The 21,148-nt window shown below is 38.5% G+C and overlaps 1 protein-coding gene across 7 annotated transcripts in view; it reads right to left on the bottom strand.

Moving 5' to 3' along the window:
* The window catches only part of SIMC1 (SUMO interacting motifs containing 1), an 88,350-nt gene that overhangs the window by 46,089 nt on the left and 21,113 nt on the right, over positions 1-21,148 (bottom strand). For all 7 annotated transcript variants that reach the window (XM_036995112.2, XM_036995111.2, XM_036995113.2 and 4 more), the window contains 3 exons: positions 11,078-11,310; positions 10,243-10,312; positions 1,791-1,945 (listed from right to left, as the gene is read on the bottom strand). In XM_036995112.2, coding sequence (XP_036851007.2) covers positions 1,791-1,945; positions 10,243-10,312; positions 11,078-11,310 — 458 coding nt within the window. The remainder of the gene's footprint in view (positions 1-1,790; positions 1,946-10,242; positions 10,313-11,077; positions 11,311-21,148) is intronic.

The raw sequence follows: 21,148 nt of genomic DNA, 5'->3' as shown, positions 1-21,148 counted from the left end.
TATGAGTTCAAGGAAAAGTAATCATAGCTTAGTACTTGGCTCAACTCTGACCAGCCTACATCATCATAGTAATTGAAACACTGAATACTAATATAAACAAAATTATGATATATACTGGTCTGGGGGCTGGGAAATATGTGTGTGTGCCATGGAGAAGGGAGGGAGGAAAAAGAGCCAACTCCTCATCTTTCATGTGGGAAGCTAATGAAATATATAATAGCTAATAATGGGAAACCAAGAGTTAGGAACACAAGCATGCTACTTAGCCATGCAAAGGTAAATAGCCAAAGAGTCACTTAGATAACAAAATCCAAAGTTGTTATCCCTGTGGGAAAGGAAAATGCAAGGAAAGGGATCTGGGGACTAGTGTATTTCTTAAATGTTGTAGAAATAGTTTTTGCATGTAGTTAAAAAAGAAAAGAAAATCCCTTAAGAAGGGGTCATATGACTGAATTACCATCTCCCTTTTTTAAAAAGTCATCTTTGAGGTATAATTTACATACAATAAATTTCATACAAGTTTTTATTCGACGAGTTTTGATATATACATAGATATATATATATGAATCATACCTTTAATCTAATATCCATTGCTTACTGAGTCAAAAACAGCTTGTTTTCCTTCCCTTGAACAGATGATTTTTTTTCCATTGATAATGCACAAAATGGCCTTGCAATTTGAGGTACAAGAACCTATTTTTAAACCCAAGAATCACAGTCCATATAGTGAGAGGCTCACACCATGAGATGTGGAAATGCAAGTGAGTGACTTGACATTGGATTGAGTGGGTTCATGCCTCCCATCTCCCACTCAGTCCAATGCCGTGTCCTTAAAGCAGAATGGTCAAAGAGCTGCTTTCATTATCTAAATTGTTATTTTTCTATTTAAAATTCAACTGTGCTATCTCGTGCTCTTGGTAGATTCTCCACTTCCTAATTTTCTGCCCCTAAAATCATTAACATTTACACTTTATATAGAATATCACATTTAGGGAAATGGTATAGGCAGGCAAACCATGGAGGAAAAAGCTGACTGATGCGCAAAACATAATGAAACTTTTTTATTAAAGGACTTATGATAATCAATATCCCATATTGGCCAGTAAAAGCTATTCTTAACAAAGATGCAAGAACATGTGGGAATGTAAACAGGAGTGGAAGAATTTCAGTGATGCTCTGAAAAAAGGGATGTTGGTATAACAGTCTGGTAAGAACTATTTCCAAAAAACCAACATTTGTAGTTCTAGGAGGAAAATTCTCGCTTGAGATCCCCACTGAAGAAATCACATTTCCCCCCCTGGGTAAGGATATGGTAGTTCCTGCTATGAAGCTTCCAGCTCTGGCCCTGAGTCTACCAAAAAAGAGCACATGCCTACCATACTGTGATGTCTTATTTTCAGCCACATGACCTATTACTTTTTGGAAATTAATAGTGACAAGTGGATTTATTTTGAGTTAATTAGGGGGATGGAAGTAAATCTAGGCTTATAAAAGCTATGAAAAGTTTTACACAAGTTAAAGGTTTCCCTCTGGATCTCACAAGGTTGTCTGGACAATTCTGAAATAGACCGAACAAGTCTGATGGTCTTGTGAGAAAAACCACTCAAGCTATGGTCCTGGCACATAGTTGGTACAGAACGTTTCTTTAAGGATTGTCTATAGTTTGAAAACCTGTCCCTGTTATACTACCTAGTGACTAGAAAATTCATCTACCTGGTATTCTCCAACCTTGAGCGGTTGCCCATCTAGGCCCCCATAGCCTGTCATCCCGGGTTCAGATTGCCAGTTACCTGACGTTGTGGGGCTGCTTGTCACAGGACAGCACAGCGCTCGCAATGGATTGCTGCAGGTGCTGTCGTTGCTTCCTCAGGATCTGCTGGAAGTCGTCTTCCAGAGTCTGTACTACGTAACGAAGAAAAAAGGCTCGTCCAGGCAGATTTTGTCCCTGTGGGAGAAAAAACGAGAAGTATTTCTTCTCAATCTCCTGGATGACAGTGAGCATTAGGCTTCCATAAGTACTAAGTCCAAGGAAAGGCCATGCGTCAACAAGTGTGTCTGTTGCTGAAAGACAGACTCCTGGGAGAGAGAAAGAAGTCCAGGTCCTTACAAAAGAGGGAAATCTAAGAGCCTGGAGGCTCAGGATTATAGACTTTCTGATTTTAACAGACAGCCTGGCAATTTAGCCTCCTCACTGAACCTGAATATCAGTCTCAGGATAAACTCAAAACTTTGGATATCACAATAGAAAAACAGCAACCGGTTCTTAAATGACTCTGTTGAGCTTCTCGATCAAGCAACCATGATGTCCACATCACTGCTGAACTTCTAGGAACATGAGCTGATGTATATCCTTATTGTTTAAGCAAGTCTCAGCTGGGTTTTCTGTTACTGGTGAAATGATCCTAACTGCAAAGCCCAGCTGATGCAGGTAAAGAACATGGGCTTTGGTAGCGCACAGACCTTATTTATTCTTGTCTGTTTTAAAACCAGCTCCATCCTTTATTTAAATAATTTACCCTTTCTAAGTCTCAGTGTCCTTATGATTTATGTGGTCACAATTCTAACCTTACCAAAGCCAGTGTACATGCCTGTCACATAGCAGGCAGGCATGCACCTTATGTTGGTTTTCCTTTACTCCAGGACCAGGAGATCAGACTTCGGAACGTCAAAGAATGAGGAAGCACCAAATTTGTGGCAACCTGTCAAATACCAGGGTAGGCATATTCTCTGGGAACATCAACTCATGGATCATGGCATGGTTTAGTCATCACGAATAAGAATGATCATTCTAAGCATGTACCATATTTTCTTTTTGGTGAGGAGGTGGGATGGGATATTTTTGTCTTCCAAAATGCATATAACTTTTCTCTAATTTTATTAATTGATACAAGTTATTTTTTAAAATCAAGTACTTGTGCTACATTTATGATGAAAGACAGTCTTCCACTGACACTACTCTGCACCTCCACTTATCCCCTCCCGTACCTTAGAAGGACTACATTTTAACTTTTTCTTCTAAGGGTTATTGTAAGCATTTAAAAAAAAATGCTTTTATCAGTATTTCTTGATTTGCCAGCTTTAGACATTATCTATTGGTTTCTGCTATGCTAGGTAAGGATTTAACTCACTTATGCCACTTCCCCACTTCTCTTCTTCCTAAATAAGTTTATCTCTATATTTTATCATCTATAGATAGTATCTCTGGACTCCCCATTTTGTAAGATAAGGATAACAGCCCTACTATTCTCAGAGCTCTTATCCCTTTTTATCTCCCAACCATTATCTTCTATACTTTTCCATTTTCCATCGTCAAGACTAATAAAATTGTCTTCTTTGTTTTGTATATAAATTGATTCTAAACATGTAACTAAAGAGCATTTATGAGGACTATGTTAAAATTATTTACCACATTAGAAATCCATATAGTATACTAAGAAAATCATTCTTTTCTTGTAAAGCTTTTTGATGTTCTGAAAGTTTGTTTTTTTACCCTCCCTACCTTGTTTATCATTATCACTTTCTTTTGACTCCTCAGGAATGGTGCTGAATCTTGAATATACTCTTCTTTCCCAAATGTTTTTTGTATTTAAAAAACTTTATTGACCAACCATAAAATTCACCCATTTTAAATGTACATTCAACGATTTGTTGTAAGTTCATCAAATTTGGCAATCATCACCATAACCAATATTTTAGAACAACTTCATTGCTGAAATAAGATCCTTCATATCTATTTACAGTTAATTCCCATTCCCACTCCTAGCCCCAGGCAAACACTCATCTACTTTCTGCCTCTATTGATATGCTTTTCTGGGTATTTCATATATATGGAATTACACAATATGTGATCTCATACGTATGGTTTCCTTTTATTTAGCTTAATATCTTTTGAGGTTTTTCATGTCATAGCATGTATCAACAGCTTGTTCCTTTTTATGACTGAATAGTATTCCGGTGTATGGACATAGCACATCTTATTTACCCATTCAACAGGTGATGGACATTTGGGTTGTTTCCACTTTTTGGTTACTATAATGCTGCTGTGAACATTCATAAGCAAGTCTTTGGTAGACACATGTTTTCATCTCCCTTGGTTGGGCATCTGGAAGTAGAATTCAGCTGGGTCATATAATAAGTTTATGATATTTTTTTTTTAAAGAAACTGCCAAACTATTTTCCAAATTGATTGTGCCAGTTACATTCCCACCAAAAATGTATGACTTCCTGTATCTCCACTTTTTTGCCAGCATTTGCTACTGTTCACTTTTAAAAAAATTTTTAATTGTGGTAAAAAAAAAAACACCATAAAATTTACCATCTTAGCAATTTTTGAGTGTACATTTGATAGCTTTAAGTATATTCACATAGTTGTGAAGGAGATCTGAACTTTCCTATCTTCTAAAACTGAAACTCTGTACACACTGAACAATAACTCCCCATTTCCTCCTCCTCCCAGCCCTTGGTAACCAACATTTCATTTGCTGTTTCTATGAATCTGATTACTGTAGGTTTCTTATGTAAGTCAAACCATGCAGTGTCATTGTGAACTGCTTATTTCACTTAGTATAATGTCTTCATTATGTTACCATCCATGCTGTAGCATGTGAGAGGATTTCTTTCCTATTTAAAGCAGAATTAATATTCCATTGTGTGTGTGTGTGTGTGTGTGTGTACATTTTATACACACACACACAAACACACTTTATCTAGTCATTTGCTGATGGACATTTGAATTGTTTCCACCTCTTGGCTATTGTGAATAATGCTGCTATGAACTGGGTGTGCAGATATCTCTTGTATCCCTGATACAAATTCTTTTGCACATATGCCCACAGTGGGATTGGTAGATGATATGGTAACTATTTTAAATTTTTTGAGGAGCCACCATATAGTTTTCCATAGAGATTGCAACATTTTACAATCCTACTCACACCTATTTTGTTTAATAACAATTTTTTTATAGTAGCCATCCTGATGATATCTAATTCTGGCTTTGCTTTGCATTTTCTAATGACTAGTGATGTTGAGCATTGTTTCATTTGCTTGTTGGCCATTTTTATATCATCTCTGGAGAAATGTCTATTCAAGTCCACTGCCCTTTCTAAAACCAGTTTGTTTTCGTTGTGATGGGTTGTAGGAATTCTTTATATATTCTGGATATTAGTCACTTATCAGATATATGATTTAAAAATATATTCTCTTATTCCTCAGATTGCCTTTTCACTTGTGATTGTATACTTTGATTCACAGAAATTCTTAATTTGATATAGTTCCATTTGTCTATTTTTGCTTTTTGCCTGTGCCTTTGGTGTCATATCAGAAAAATCAATACCAAATCCAATGTCATGAAGCTTTTCCCCTATGTTTTCTCCTAGGAACTTTATAGTTTTAGGTCTTATGCATAGATCTTGACCCATTTAGAGCTAATTTTTATATATGGTGTTAGGCAAGTGACCAAATTCATCCTTTTGATGTGGATATCCAGTTTTCCCAGTACCATTTGCTGAAGAGACTATCCTTTCCCGACTGAATGGTCGAACAACACTTGACCATATTTACAAAGTTTTACTTCTGGATTCCTATTCTATTAGAAATATGGAATAGAATAGGAATCTAAATGTCTTTATAAAAGCACCACACTGTTTTGATTACTATTGCTTTGTAATATGTTTCAAAATCAGTATGTATGACCACTCCAATTTGTCTTTCTTTTTCAGGACTGTTTTGGCTATTCAGAATCCTTTGAGATTCCATATGAATTTTAGGATGTATTTTTCTTTTCTTCAAAAAATGCTGTTGGAATTTTGATAGGGATTGTGCTGAATTTTTAGACTGCTTTGAGTAGTACAACATCCTAATATTAATTATGCCAATCCATGAACATGAGATGTCTTTCTAGTTATACCTTTAATTTTTTCAGCAATGTTTTATAGTTATCAGTGTATGAGTTTTACACCTTTTTGGTGAGACTTACTCCTAATTTTATTCTTTTTGATGCTATTAATAATGGAATTGTTTTCTTAATTTCCTTTTCAGGTTGTTCATTGATAGTATTCAGAAATACAACCAATTTTTGTGTGTTGTCTTTTTGTACCATGCAACTTTGCTGAATTTGTTTGTTCTAACAGTTTTTCTGTGTAGAATCTTAAGGGTTTTCTAAATTAAATATAATGTCATCTGCAAAGAGATACTTTTGTTTCTTCCTTTCCAAATTGAATGCCTTTTATTTCCATTCATTGCCTAATTTTTCTGGCTAGAACCTCCAGCACTATGCTGAATAGAAGAGATGAAAGCATACATACTTGTTCCTGATCTTAGAGGAAAAGCTTTCAGTACTTTACCACTGAGTATGATGTTCACTGTGAGTGTTTCACACAGGGCTTTTAGGAGGTAGTTTCCTTCTATTCTTCATCTGTTGAGGATGTTCATCATGAAAGTATGTTGAATCTTGTCAAATGCATTTTCTGCATCAATCGAGATGATTATGTGGTCTTTGTCATTCTTTCTGCTAATCTGTTGTATCCCATTTTTTAATTTTTTGTATGTCGAACCATCCTTGTATTCTTGAATAAACCTTATTTGGCTATGGTGTATAATCCATGTGATATGTTGAATTTGGTTTGCTGTATTTTGCTGAGGATTTTTACAACAATGATCTATGGTTTTCCTGTAGTGTCTTTGTCTGGCTTTGATATCAGGGTGATACTAGCTCATAGAATGAAGATACATACTTTGTACGATATCTATCATTCAAAATCTGTTGTGACTTAATTTGTGGCCTAACATATGGTCTATCCTGGCATATGCCCCATGCTAACTGAAAAGAATGTGTATACTGTTGTTGTTGGGTAGGACGTTCTGTATATAACTGTTAGATCTCCTTGGTTTATTGTATTGTTTAAGTTCTCTCTTTCCACTTATCTTCTGACTGGTCATTCTATACATTTTTAAGAGTGAGTACTGAAGTCTCCAACTATTGATATAGAGCTTTCTATTTCTTCCTTTAATTCTGTCAGTTTTTGCTTCATAGTTTGGTGGCCTGTCATTAGGTTATGTAAATGTTATATCTTCTAGAGATACTGGGCCTTTTATTGATATATAATGTCCTCCTTAGCTTTTAGTTCCCTTATTTCCTGCATTACTGTCTTTTGTCTTTAGTTCATTTTTTATAGCAAAATGTTTAAGTTCCTTTCCCCTTTTCTTTTGTGTATATTCTATAGCTACAGTCTTTGTGGTTACCATGGGGATTATATTTAATATTCTGAAGTTGTAATATTCTAATCTGAATTTATACCAGTTTACTTTCAATAACATACAAAACCCCTCCTCCCTTACAGCTCTGTCCCCATCCCTTTTGGATGTTGATGTTGTAAAACTACATCTACATATATTGTGCACCCCCAAACAAACTAAGAATTCTTTTAAAAGCATTAATCTTTTAAATTATGTAAAGAAACAAAAATGTTGAGTTACAAAGGTACAACAATACCAGGTCTTGGACTAAGAATTTAAAAAAATGTAGTTATTTATGTTATATAGAAAACCAAATGTTACAAACTGCTGTTAGGATAACAGTAACTTTTATAATTGCCATGTATTTACCTTTACTGATATCTTTATTTCTTCATATAGCTTTAAGTTACTGTGTAGTGTTTCATTTTACTCTGCAGGACTCCTTTCAGCATTTCTTGCTGGACAGGGCTAGTGGTAATGCATTCTCTCAGCTTTTGTTTATCTGGGAATGTCATTATTTCTCCCTAATTTTTGAAGTACAGTTTTACTGGACATACGAATCTTGGTTGAATTTTATTCTTCAGTGCTTTGAATACATTGGCCTCCACAGTTTCTGGTAAATCTGCTGATAATCTTATGGAAGATTTTGTATGTGGTATGTCATTTCTCTCCTTCATATTTGAAGGACAGTTTTGCCAAATACAGTATTCTTGGTTGACAATTTTCTTCTTTTCAGAATATATCATTCCATTGTCTTCTGACTTGCAAGGTTTTGCTGAGAACCTGCTGATAATCTTATACAAACTCTCTTGTATGTGGTGAGTCACTTTTTTCATCATGTCCTATATGACAATTTAATGATGCCCTATAGTTCCTCAGGCTCTTTAATTTTCTTAGTTCTCTTTTCTTTTTGCTCCTCTGCCTCAATGATTTCAAATGAGATTTCTTCAAGTTCATTGATTTTTTTCTTCTGCTTCAAGTCTGCTGTTGAACCCTTAAGATTTTTTTCAATTCAGTTATAGTATTTTTCAGCTCCAGAATTGTTTCCTTCCTATAGTTTTTTTTTGTTTAATATTCTCATTTTGTTCCTGCATCATTTTCCTGCTTCATTTAGTTGTCTATCTTTCAGATAGTTCTATTTTAGCTCCTTGAGCACTTTTAGGGCAGTTTTTAAAACTCTTTATCAGGAAGTTGAGAGCTCTGTGTTACTTTATGGCCAGTTTCTAGAGCTTTATTTTGATCCTTTGATTGGGCTACATTTCCCTGTTTCCTTGTATGCCTAGTGTTTATCTGAGATGTAAACATTTGAAAAAATGACCACCTTTCCTAGTCTTTATCCAATGAGTTTGTGCAGGGCAAGACCTTCATCAATCAGCCTGGCTAGAGATCTGGGACCTCCCAGACCTTTTATGGGGATGTGTTTTCTCTGGGCTTCTATGTGTGCTTTTATCTGTTTTAATTCCCTAAGTAGCTTGCTCCATTTTTCTCAGGAGCCTTCAGTCTCTTGTTTTCCGGGTACCTGCTTGTGGAACTGTATACTCTCTGCAATTCTAACATGCTGCAGTGTTTACCTTTCTTTTCAGTAGCTTCCAAACTATGCCACTGTTCCCATCAGTGCTGAGTCTGGCAAAACAGAAACAATCCTTTGGGCAGCCCCCTAATAAGCCAGAACACTGGACTCAAAGTCCACTCTTTTGTTTCCATCCTGAGGATGAAGCTGGAATATGGGAGGTTTCTGCCCAGTTGCACCATGCTATGCCAGGCAGGGGGAGGGGCACAAGCACACAAAATACCAAAGACTTTCCTACTCCTTTCAATAGAGTTCCCTCCTGCTTATGCATTGGTCCAGGTACTGCAGCATCTCAACTGGTCTCCAGAGTTTTCACGAAAGTATTTTGGGGCCTGGAGTATTGAGGGCCTGGAGTTTCCTTGTCTAACGTCTTGGTGATGTTTCCTAGTTCATTCTTTCTTAAAATTCTACGTTATTTTTCTCCAGTCTGAACTGCTTGCTCTTCAGTCTATTATTTGCTATAATCTTAGGATTTCTCTATTAATCTCCTGAAGTAGATCTCATGTTTCCTGGATACTGTGCCTCCCTCTCTTTTGATTATTCCCCCATTCTTTTGATGCATTCCTTTCAGGTAACCTCCTAGGAAATGGGATATGGGTATATTTTTCTAAGTTCTTGCATGTCTGGAAATATCTTTATTCTACCCTCACATCTGACTAATAGTTTGTCTGATAAAGAGTTCTAAGGTGAAAAATAGTTTTGTTTCAATCAGGTGCTTTTGGGTAGGCAGACAGAAAGCTGGCAATTAAGTTTAGGGATTCCTAAAGGTCAGAATGCAGAAAACTTTTTCTGGAACATCAACTCTAAACTAGCTGCCTTTGTTTATGACAGATGGTTCACTCAATTTTTTTAGACAATGAATTCTCTGACTTTTTGCCTAAAGGCCAGCTAACCTGGCAACTGAACCTTCTGTTTTCAAGAATGGAAAGGTTGTCAGTTTCATCCACAAATTTTCAACAAATTTAGAGCCCATCTCTGACTTCAACCCTCTTATATATCGTGTTTCTGAGTCTAAAACCTTTCTATTCTAAAGAGAAGATTTCCTCCCTTTTTGGCTGCAGTCCCTTCCACATGGATCCTAGCTTGTGGCTTCCTCTGCCTAGCATCATCAGTTATCACTCTTATATTTTCTTTGGATCTTCTAATCTTGGTTCAAATATCTTATCATTGCCCTTATTTTCACTGCCATGGATTTATAACTTTCTCCATCTAATTACTATTATTTTTAATGGGATCTCAAGAAGGAGAGGGAAAAAATGAACGTATTCTAACTTGAATTGGAAGACAGCACATACGTTTTCAGTAAGAATTTTTTTGTGGGGGTGGGAGTATAAGGAGGGAATAAGGGCAAAGACTTTGCTACCAGATTTGCTGTCACTTTTGTTTCTAGTTAAAACTTCCTCTAAAAAAAGATAACACTCTCATAATTGTTACATTACCTCTTCCTCCATGACATAAGCGAGCAGCTTCCAGTCCCACTCTACTGTCTTGGCGTTAGCTGGATGCAGCCTGAAAGTCAAGTGACATCAGTTAGAATTCTGGAGAGTTTAGTGGAAAAAGGGTGGGATCTGAAAAATGATAAAAGCAAGAAGTCTCTTCTTTCCTCAGAGCTCTTGCCCACCCTTTGATATGGTATATCATCTGAGGGTAATGGACCTCATGTTTTTGCTAACCCTTATCCTCTTTTGGGAGGCATTAGTATCCCAGTTCTACCCTGCAGGAATCAACTCTTACTACTCATAGCCTAGCCTGCTGGGTTTACCAGCCAGGACCCTGGGATGAAGCCTCTGATGCATGTTGAGCCACTCATGGTATTTTACCCCTTAGTTCACAGTGATTGGCTCAAAGATGTGCTCATGTTTTATGTTATGCCCATTGAAGACTGCAACACTCAATTTCAGAACTTTTGTGTCATTACAAAGGAAGTAAATCCTCTCTCCCACTGAAGTATCATAAAAGCTGGGAGCTGAGAAGGCTAGCACATGGAGCCTGAAAACAGAAGTAAAGCAGAGTTGAAAAATGGATCCTGGTAACCATTTTTGAACTGAATTAAATCACATCTCATCCCTAAATTTCTAGTCACATGAATCATTAAATTCTTTTTTACTGGCTGTTAAAGCCAGTTTGGATTGGGTTTCCTCTCACTTGTAGTACAGTAACACTAGTATACTAAGCCATCCTCTCTAATGGTTAGCTGAATAAAGCTTAGGCAAGAGAAAGCTGTGCCCTGCGTTGAGGTTCCCGAGAAGATTCACCAACATCTATAGTTCATACTGTTGAATTTTCATGAGAAGCATGTAGGCCTCCTTTAGGACATCCACGGTCTCAGAGCCACTGAGCAGGATTTTCTGGATGATGTGAGCCACAATCTCTTTGGGTGGGTAATGCTGGGGTGACACAAAGTCCATCAGAAATTGCACAGTCCCCAGGGGAAAATTTTCTTCAATGGTGTTTGCTACCATTCTTAGTCTTCGATGAGGGATGGGTTCTAATTTTTGACCCTTGCACTGTAGACACAAAAAGAAATAAATTAGGATGGGTTTCTACACATGTAAAAACAAGAGGTTCTGGAATAGGTTGATGAAAGCAAAGTTTTCATGCATTTAAAATACTCATAATTAAAAAAAAAGAGACTGAAAGGCCTTATCTGAAAAAAATTGTTAATGACAAGGAAAAATGCTTATATTAAAAAATAAGAATTCAACATTCTACATATAATATGATTTCATATGTGTTAAAATGTAGCACAGAGGAGCCAAGATGGCGGCGTGAGTAGAGCAGTGGAAATCTCCTCCCAAAAACACATAGAGCTATGAAAATATAACAAAGAAAAATCTTCCTAAAATAGAGACCACAGGACACAGTACAACATCCAGACCACATCTACACCTGCAAGAACCCAGCGCCTTGCGAAGGGGGTAAGATACAAGCCCCAGCCCGGCGGGACCCTAGCGCCCCTCCCCCCGGCTCCCGGCGGGTGGAAAGAAACCAGAGCGGTTTTTTTTTTTTTTTCGCGAGTGCTTTTTGGAAGCCTTAAAGGGACAGGGACCCTGGTGCTAGGGAGGCAGGGCGGCGGGACTGGTGAGTGGGTGCCTGAGACCGGCGCCTGAGGACAAAGAATATCCTGCGTTTTTCCCTGCGGGACCGGTGGGCGGGTGCCTGAGCCTGGCACCTGAGGACGGAGGAAATCGCACATTTTTCCCCTTTTTTTTCCTCTTTTTGGCGAGTGCTTTCTGGAAGCCTTAAAGGGACAGGGACTCCGGTGCTAGGGAGGCAGGGCGGCGGGACTGGTGAGCGGGTGCCTGGGACCGGCGCCTTAGGAGAAAGAATATCACGCGTTTTTCCCTGCTGGACCAGTGGGCGGGTGCTTTTTGGAAGCCTTGAAGGGACAGGGACCCTGGTGCTAAGGAGGCAGGGCAGCAGGACCAGTGAGCGGGTGCCTGGGACCGGCGCCTGAGGAAAAAATAAAAAAATTAAGTGTTTTTTCTTTTTTCTTTTTTTTTTTTTTTCCTGTTCCCTCTCTCATTGTTGCTGTTGTTGTTTTGGTTTGGAGAGTGCTTTTTGGAAGTCTTAAAGGGGCAGGACACGTCACTAAGACCAGAGGCAGGGAATCTGGGGATCTCTGGGCACTCTAACCCCCTGGGCAGCAGGGAGCACAGAGGCCCCTTACGGAGATAAATAGCCTCCCAGCCGCTCCCCCTCCAACGGGGCTCCACCACTTTGGAGGAGCAGCCCCAGCCAGGCCACGCCCACAGCAACAGCGGAGATAAACCCCATAGCAACCGGGCAGGAAGCAGAAGCCCTGTCTGCACACAGATGCCCAGCACAAGCCACTAGAGGTCGCTATTCTCCCAGGAGAGGAAGGCCACAAACCAACAAGGGAAGCTCTTCCAGCGGTCACTTGTACCAGCTCTGCACACTATCTCTATCACCATGAAAAGACAAAACTATAGGCAGACAAAGATCACAGAGACAACACCTGAGAAGGAGACAGACCTAACCAGTCCTCCTGAAAAAGAATTCAAAATAAAAATCATGAACATGCTGACAGAGATGCAGAGAAAAATGCAAGAGCAATGGGATGAGATGCAGAGAAAAATGCAAGAGCAGTGGGATGAAGTCCGGAGGGAGATCATAGATGTCAGGAAGGAGATCACAGAAGTGAAACAATCCCTGGAAGGATTTATAAGCAGAATGGATAAGATGCAAGAGGCCATTGAAGGAATAGAAGCCAGAGAACAGGAACATATAGAAGCTGACATAGAGAGAGATAAAAGGATCCCCAGGAATGAAACAACACTAAGAGAACTATGTGACCAAGCCAAAAGGAATAATATTCATATTATAGGGATACCAGAAGAAGAAGAAAGAGGAAAAGGGATAGAAAGTCTCTTTGAAGAAATAATTGCTGAAAACTTCCCCAAACTGGGGGAGGAAATAATCGAACAGACCATGGAATTACACAGAACCCCCAACAGAAAGGATCCAAGGAGAACAACACCAAGACACATAGTAATTAAAATGGCAAGGATCAAGGACAAGGAAAGAATTTTAAAGGCAGCTAGAGAGAAAAAGGTCACCTATAAAGGAAAACCCATCAGGCTAACATCAGACTTCTCGACAGAAACCCTACAGGCCAGAAGAGAATGGCATGATATACTTAATGCAATGAAACAGAAGGGCCTTGAACCAAGGATACTGTATCCAGCACGACTATCATTTAAATATGATGGCGGGATTAAACAATTTCCAGACGAGCAAAAGCTGAGGGAATTTGCTTCCCACAAACCACCTCTACAGGGCATCCTACAGGGACTGCTCTAAATGGGAGCACCCCTAAAAAGAGCACATAACAAAACACACAACATATGAAGAATGGAGGAGGAGGAATAAGAAGGGAGAGAAGAAAAGAATCTCCAGACAATGTATATAACAGCTCAATAAGCGAGCTAAGTTAGGCAGTAAGATACTAAAGAAGCTAACCTTGAACCTTTGGTAACCACGAATCTAAAGCCTGCAATGGCAATAAGTACATATCTCTCAATAGTCAGCCTAAATGTAAATGGACTTAATGCACCAATCAAAAGACACAGAGTAATAGAATGGATAAAAAAGCAAGACCCATCTATATGCTGCTTACAAGAAACTCACCTTAAACCCAAAGATAAGCATAGACTAAAAGTCAACGGATGGAAAAACATATTTCAGGCAAACAACAGTGAGAAGAAAGCAGGGGTTGCAGTACTAATATCAGACAAAATAGACTTCACAACAAAGAAAGTAACAAGAGATAAAGAAGGACACTACATAATGATAAAGGGCTCAGTCCAACAAGAGGATATAACCATTCTAAATATATATGCACCCAATACAGGAGCACCAGCATATGTGAAGCAAATACTAACAGAACTAAAGGAGGAAATAGAATGCAATGCATTCATTCTGGGAGACTTCAACACACCACTCACCCCGAAGGATAGATCCACCGGGCAGAAAATAAGTAAGGACACAGAGGCACTGAACAACACCCTAGAACAGATGGACCTAATAGACATCTATAGAACTCTACATCCAAAAGCAACAGGATATACATTCTTCTCAAGTGCACATGGAACATTCTCCAGAATAGACCACATACTAGCTCACAAAAAGAGCCTCAGTAAACTCCAAAATATTGAAATTCTACCAACCAATTTTTCAGACCACAAAGGTATGAAAGTAGAAATAAATTCTACAAAGAAAACAAAAAGGATCACAAACACATGGAGGCTTAACAACATGCTACTAAATAATCAATGGATCAATGAACAAATCAAAATGGAGATCAAGGAATATATAGAAATAAATGACAACAACAACACTAAGCCCCAACTTCTGTGGGACGCAGTGAAAGCAGTCTTAAGAGGAAAGTATATAGCAATCCAGGCACACTTGAAGAAGGAAGAACAATCCCAAATGAATAGTCTAACATCACAATTATCAAAATTGGAAAAAGAAGAACAAATGAGGCCTAAAGTCAGCAGAAGGAGGGACATAATAAAGATCAGAGAAGAAATAAACAAAATTGAGAAGAATAAAACAATAGCAAAAATCAACGAAACCAAGAGCTGGTTCTTTGAGAAAATAAACAAAATAGATAAGCCTCTAGCCCAACTTATTAAGAGAAAAAGAGAGTCAACACAAATCAACATAATCAGAAATGAGAATGGAAAAATCACGACAGACTCCACAGAAATACAAAGAATTATTAAAGACTACTATGAAAACCTATATGCCAACAAGCTGGAAAACCTAGAAGAAATGGACAACTTCCTAGAAAAATACAACATCCCAAGACTGACCAAGGAAGAAACACAAAAGTTAAACAAACCAATTACGAGCAAAGAAATTGAAATGGTAATCAAAAAACTACCGAAGAACAAAACCCCGGGGCCGGACGGATTTACCTCGGAATTTTATCAGACACACAGAGAAGACATAATACCTATTCTCCTTAAAGTGTTCCAAAAAATAGAAGAAGAGGGAATACTCCCAAACTCATTCTATGAAGCCAACATCACCCTAATACCAAAACCAGGCAAAGACCCTACCAAAAAAGAAAATTACAGACCAATATCCCTGATAAATGTAGATGCAAAAATACTCAACAAAATATTAGCAAACAGAATTCAACAGTATATCAAAAGGATCATACACCATGACCAAGTGGGATTCATCCCAGGGATGCAAGGATGGTACAACATTCGAAAATCCATCAACATCATCCACCACATCAACAAAAAGAAAGACAAAAACCACATGATAATCTCCATAGATGCTGAAAAAGCATTTGACAAAATTTAACATCCATTCATGATAAAAACTCTCAGCAAAATGGGAATAGAGGGCAAGTACCTCAACATAATAAAGGCCATATATGATAAACCCACAGCCAGCATTATACTGAACAGTGAGAAGCTGAAAGCATTTCCTCTGAGATCGGGAACCAGACAGGGATGCCCACTCTCCCCACTGTTATTTAACATAGTACTGGAGGTCCTAGCCATGGCAATCAGACAAAACAAAGAAATACAAGGAATCCAGATTGGTAAAGAAGAAGTTAAACTGTCACTATTTGCAGATGATATGATACTGTACATAAAAAACCCTAAAGACTCCACTCCAAAACTACTAGAACTGATATCGGAATACAGCAAAGTTGCAGGATACAAAATTAACACACAGAAATCTGTAGCTTTCCTATACACTAACAATGAATCAATAGAAAGAGAAATCAGGAAAACAATTCCATTCACCATTGCATCAAAAAGAATAAAATACCTAGGAATAAACCTAACCAAAGAAGTGAAAGACTTATACTCTGAAAACTACAAGTCACTCTTAAGAGAAATTAAAGGGGACACTAATAAATGGAAACTCATCCCATGCTCATGGCTAGGAAGAATTAATATCGTCAAAATGGCCATCCTGCCCAAAGCAATATACAGATTTGATGCAATCCCTCTCAGATTACCAGCAACATTCTTCAATGAATTGGAACAAATAATTCAAAAATTCATATGGAAACACCAAAGACCCCGAATAGCCAAAGCAATCCTGAAAAAGAAGAATAAAGTAGGGGGGATCTCACTCCCCAACTTCAAGCTCTACTACAAAGCCATAGTAATCAAGACAATTTGGTACTGGCACAAGAACAGGGCCACAGACCAGTGGAACAGATTAGAGACCCCAGAAATGAACCCAAACATATATGGTCAATTAATATTTGATAAAGGAGCCATGGACATACAATGGCAAAATGACAGTCTCTTCAACAGATGGTGCTGGCAAAACTGGACAGCTACATGTAGGAGAATGAAACTGGACCATTGTCTAACCCCATATACAAAGGTAAACTCAAAATGGATCAAAGACCTGAATGTAAGTCATGAAACCATTAAACTCTTGGAAAAAAACATAGGTAAAAACCTCTTAGACATAAACATGAGTGATCTCTTCTTGAACATATCTCCCCGGGCAAGGAAAACAACAGCAAAAATGAGCAAGTGGGACTACATTAAGCTGAAAAGCTTCTGTACAGCGAAAGACACCATCAATAGAACAAAAAGGAACCCTACAGTATGGGAGAATATATTTGAAAATGACAGATCCGATAAAGGCTTGACGTCCAGAATATATAAAGAGCTCACACGCCTCAACAAACAAAAAACAAATAACCCAATTAAAAAATGGGCAGAGGAACTGAACAGACAGTTCTCCAAAAAAGAAATACAGATGGCCAAGAGACACATGAAAAGATGCTCCACATCGCTAATTATCAGAGAAATGCAAATTAAAACTACAATGAGGTATCACCTCACACCAGTAAGGATAGCTGCCATCCAAAAGACAAACAACAACAAATGTTGGCGAGGCTGTGGAGAAAGGGGAACCCTCCTACACTGCTGGTGGGAATGTAAATTAGTTCAACCATTGTGGAAAGCAGTATGGAGGTGCATCAAAATGCTCAAAACAGACCTACCATTTGACCCAGGAATTCCACTCCTAGGAATTTACCCTAAGAACGCAGCAATCAAGTTTGAGAAAGACAGATGCACTCCTATGTTTATCGCAGCACTATTTACAATAGCCAAGAATTGGAAGCAACCTAAATGTCCATCGGTAGATGAATGGATAAAGAAGATGTGGTACATATACACAATGGAATACTACTCAGCCATAAGAAGTGGAAAAATCCAACCATTTGCAGCAACATGGATGGAGCTGGAGAGTATTATGCTCAGTGAAATAAGCCAAGCGGAGAAAGAGAAATACCAAATGATTTCACTCATCTGAGGAGTATAGGAACAAAGGAAAAACTGAAGGAACAAAACAGCAGCAGAATTACAGAACCCAAAAATGGACTAACAGGTACCAAAGGGAAAGGAACTGGGGAGGATGGGTGGGCAGGGAGGGATAAGGGGGGGAAGAAGAAGGGGGGTATTAAGATTAGCATGCATGGGAGCGAGGGAGAAAGGGGAGGGTGGGCTGCACAACACAGAGAGGACAAGTAGTGACTCTACAACATTTTGCTAAGCTGATGGACAGTAACCGTAATGTGGTTGTTAGGGGGGACCTGATATAGGGGAGAGCATAGTAAACATAGTATTCTTCATGTAAGTGTAGATTAAAAATTAAAAAAAAAAAAAAAAAAGAAAGAAAGAAAAGGGGGATTACTCCTTAACAGGATAAAACTATTGGTAAATCAAAGATCAATGCATGCTTTAAATATCCTTTATGTTGATCACTTAAAGGGTGTCAGATGATCAGCTATGGAGGTACTCTTTTCTTATAATATTCCTTTCTCTTAATTAAAAAAAAAAAAAAAGCAGTTACTGTGTGCTGACCTCCAATGAGTTCTGCACAGTGGTATAGAGGGCATGTCAAAGTGTGGGCAAAGGGTCTGTTTGTTTCTACGCAGAAGATCAAGGCCTAGCTTGGATACCCAGAAAATGAACTAAGATACGACATGAGGAAGAGCTTCCGGCATCAGCACTCTCTGGAGGACTTGTGCCGGGGGATGATCATCAAAAAGCCTCCACAGGGATCCGGACGATGCTGCGGTTGTGGCTGCATCCAGCCCACCGTCTCCTGGACTTGCCATAGGAATGAGGAGGGAGATGTCTAGGCTGGCATGTGCATACAGTGAGACAACAAATTTGACCGGATCTGTACTGTTGGAACTCAACCAGGAGTTGGGAGGGGTGCAAGGTGTAGCACTCCAAAATCTCGTGACTATAGACTATCTATGGTAAAAAGAACATATGGGATGTGAACAGATCCCAGAAATGGGCTGCTTTAATTTGTCTGATGGTTCAAGTACAGTTGGACAATATCCATCATATCATAGATAAATTTTCACAAATGCCTAGGGTGCCTAAATGGTTTTCTTGGCTTCACTGGAGATGGATGGTAATTATAGATTTGCTTTGTTTATGTCACCGTATTCCTATTACGTTAATATGTGTGTGCAAATTAGTTAGTAGTTTAAAACCTATACATACTTAAGGTACTATACAAGAAGATATGTCAAAGAAATAATCAATCCTCCCATGTTTCCTTCATATGCTACATCTATAGCTTTTCTTCTTCCTTTCTAACTACACCCCTTAAATAGAATTCGTGCCTTATATCGAATTTACCGAGTATCATAATTCCTCCAGGTGGTAAAGATACCTCGAGACAAGTGCTGGGCATAGAAGCCACAGGGCATAAATCTGCAAAGAAGTAAAAAGCTAACCTTTGCAAACAATATGGCTTCTCTCTCACTTACCAACTTTACATTTCCCTGTATGGCTCCAGAAGATGACTGGTTAGCCAGACACGGGTAAGATTCCTCAAGGGAGGAACAACCTAAGACAGGCACAGTCGCAACGGGGCCATCAGATGAGAAATTGGGGATCAACAGAGGTGAGGCTCAGAACCTCATCCCCCCTGCTTTGAGAGAAATCTTCTGTATCCGTGGATGTTTTGCTGCCCTTGTCTAGCTTGGATTAATACTTAGTCCATAGGCACACACCTGATCATCTGATCATCTACATTTGCCCTCTTACAGCACTAAACTATGTTTTCTACCTTTATCTTGCATCTACCTACCACTTCAGCATTTTATTAAAAATAAAAATAATAATAATAATAAAGGGAGAAATGTGGGATCAACATATAAATCAAGTATAAAAATCAAACGAATATTCATATTTGACCTGATTGTTTATAGTTCATAATGCGTGATCAAAACCGAAAGTTTCTGTGATGAATGCCCTTGTACTGTTCACCATGTAAGAATTTATTCACTATGTAAGAATTCGTTCACCATGTAAGAACTTGTTCATTATGCTTCAGAAGATTGGAGACTGACGAGAATTAGGCTTGAGATGGATTAATGATTGTACATTGAGCATTGACCCCCCTATACTGAATTTTATTGTTGTTAACAACCATTTGATCAATAAATATGAGAGATGCCCTCTCAAAAAAAAAAAAAATGGGCAGAGGAGCTGAACAGACAGTTCTCCAAAGAAGATTCAGATGGCCAACAGACACATGAAAAGATGCTTCACATAGCTAGTTATCAGAGAAATGCAAATTAAAACCACAATGAGATATCACCTCACATCAGTAAGGTCGCCACCATCCAAAAGACAAACAACAACACATGTTCGCAAGGTTGCGGACAAAGGGGAACCCTCCTACGCTGCTGGTGGGAATGCAAATTAGTTCAACCATTGTGGAAAACAGTATGGAGGTTCCTCAAAAAGCTCAAAATAGAAATACCATTTGACCCAGGAATTCCACTTCTAGGAATTTACCCTAAGAATGCAGCAGCCCAGTTTGAAAAAGACAGGTGCACCCCTATATTTATCACAGCATTATTTACAATAGCCAAGAAATGGAAGCAACCTAAGTGTCCATCAGTAGATGAATGGATAAAGAAGATGTGGTACATATACACAATGGAATATTATTCAGCCATAAGAAGAAAACAAATCCTACCATTTGCAACAACATGGATGGAACTAGAGGCTGTTATGCTCAGTGAAATAAGCCAGGTAGAGAAAGACAAGTACCAAATGATTTCACTCATATGTGGAGTATAAGAACAAAGAAAAACTGAAGGAACAAACCAACAGCAGAATCACAGAACCCAAAAATTGACTAACAGTTACCAAAGGGAAAGGGACTGGGGAGGATGGGTGGGAAGGGAGGGATAAGGGCAGGGAAAAAGAAAGGGGGCCTTACAATTAGCATGTATTAAAGTGGGGAGAGGGCAAAGGGAGGGATGTGCAACACAGAGAAGACAAGTAGTGAGTCTACAGCATCTTACTACACTGATGGACAGTGACTGTAATGGGGTTTCTGTGGAGGGACTTGGTGAAGGGGGGAGTCTAGTAACCATAATGTTCTTCATGTAATTGTAGATTAATCATAATAAAATGAAAAAGAAACAAAAAACAACAAAAAAATACTAGCAAACCAAATTCAAAAATACATCAAAAGGATCATATACCATGACGATGTGGGATTCATCCCTGGGATGCAAGGATGGTACAACATTCGAAAATCCATCAATATCATCCACCACATCAACAAAAAGAAAGACAAAAACCACATGATCATCTCCATAGATGCTGAAAAAGCATTTGATGAAATTCAACATCCATTCATGATAAAAACTTTCAGCAAACTGGGTATACAGGGCAAGTACCTCAACATAATAAAGGCCATATGTGATAAGCCCACAGCCAACATCATACTGAACAGCGAGAAGCTGAAAGCTTTTCCTCTGAGATCAGGAACAAGACAGGG

The sequence above is a fragment of the Manis javanica genome, chromosome 1 (genome assembly GCF_040802235.1).
Source record: "Manis javanica isolate MJ-LG chromosome 1, MJ_LKY, whole genome shotgun sequence".
In the NCBI taxonomy this organism is placed as follows: Eukaryota; Metazoa; Chordata; class Mammalia; order Pholidota; family Manidae; genus Manis; species Manis javanica.
This window is presented reverse-complemented; position numbering and strand designations above follow the sequence as displayed.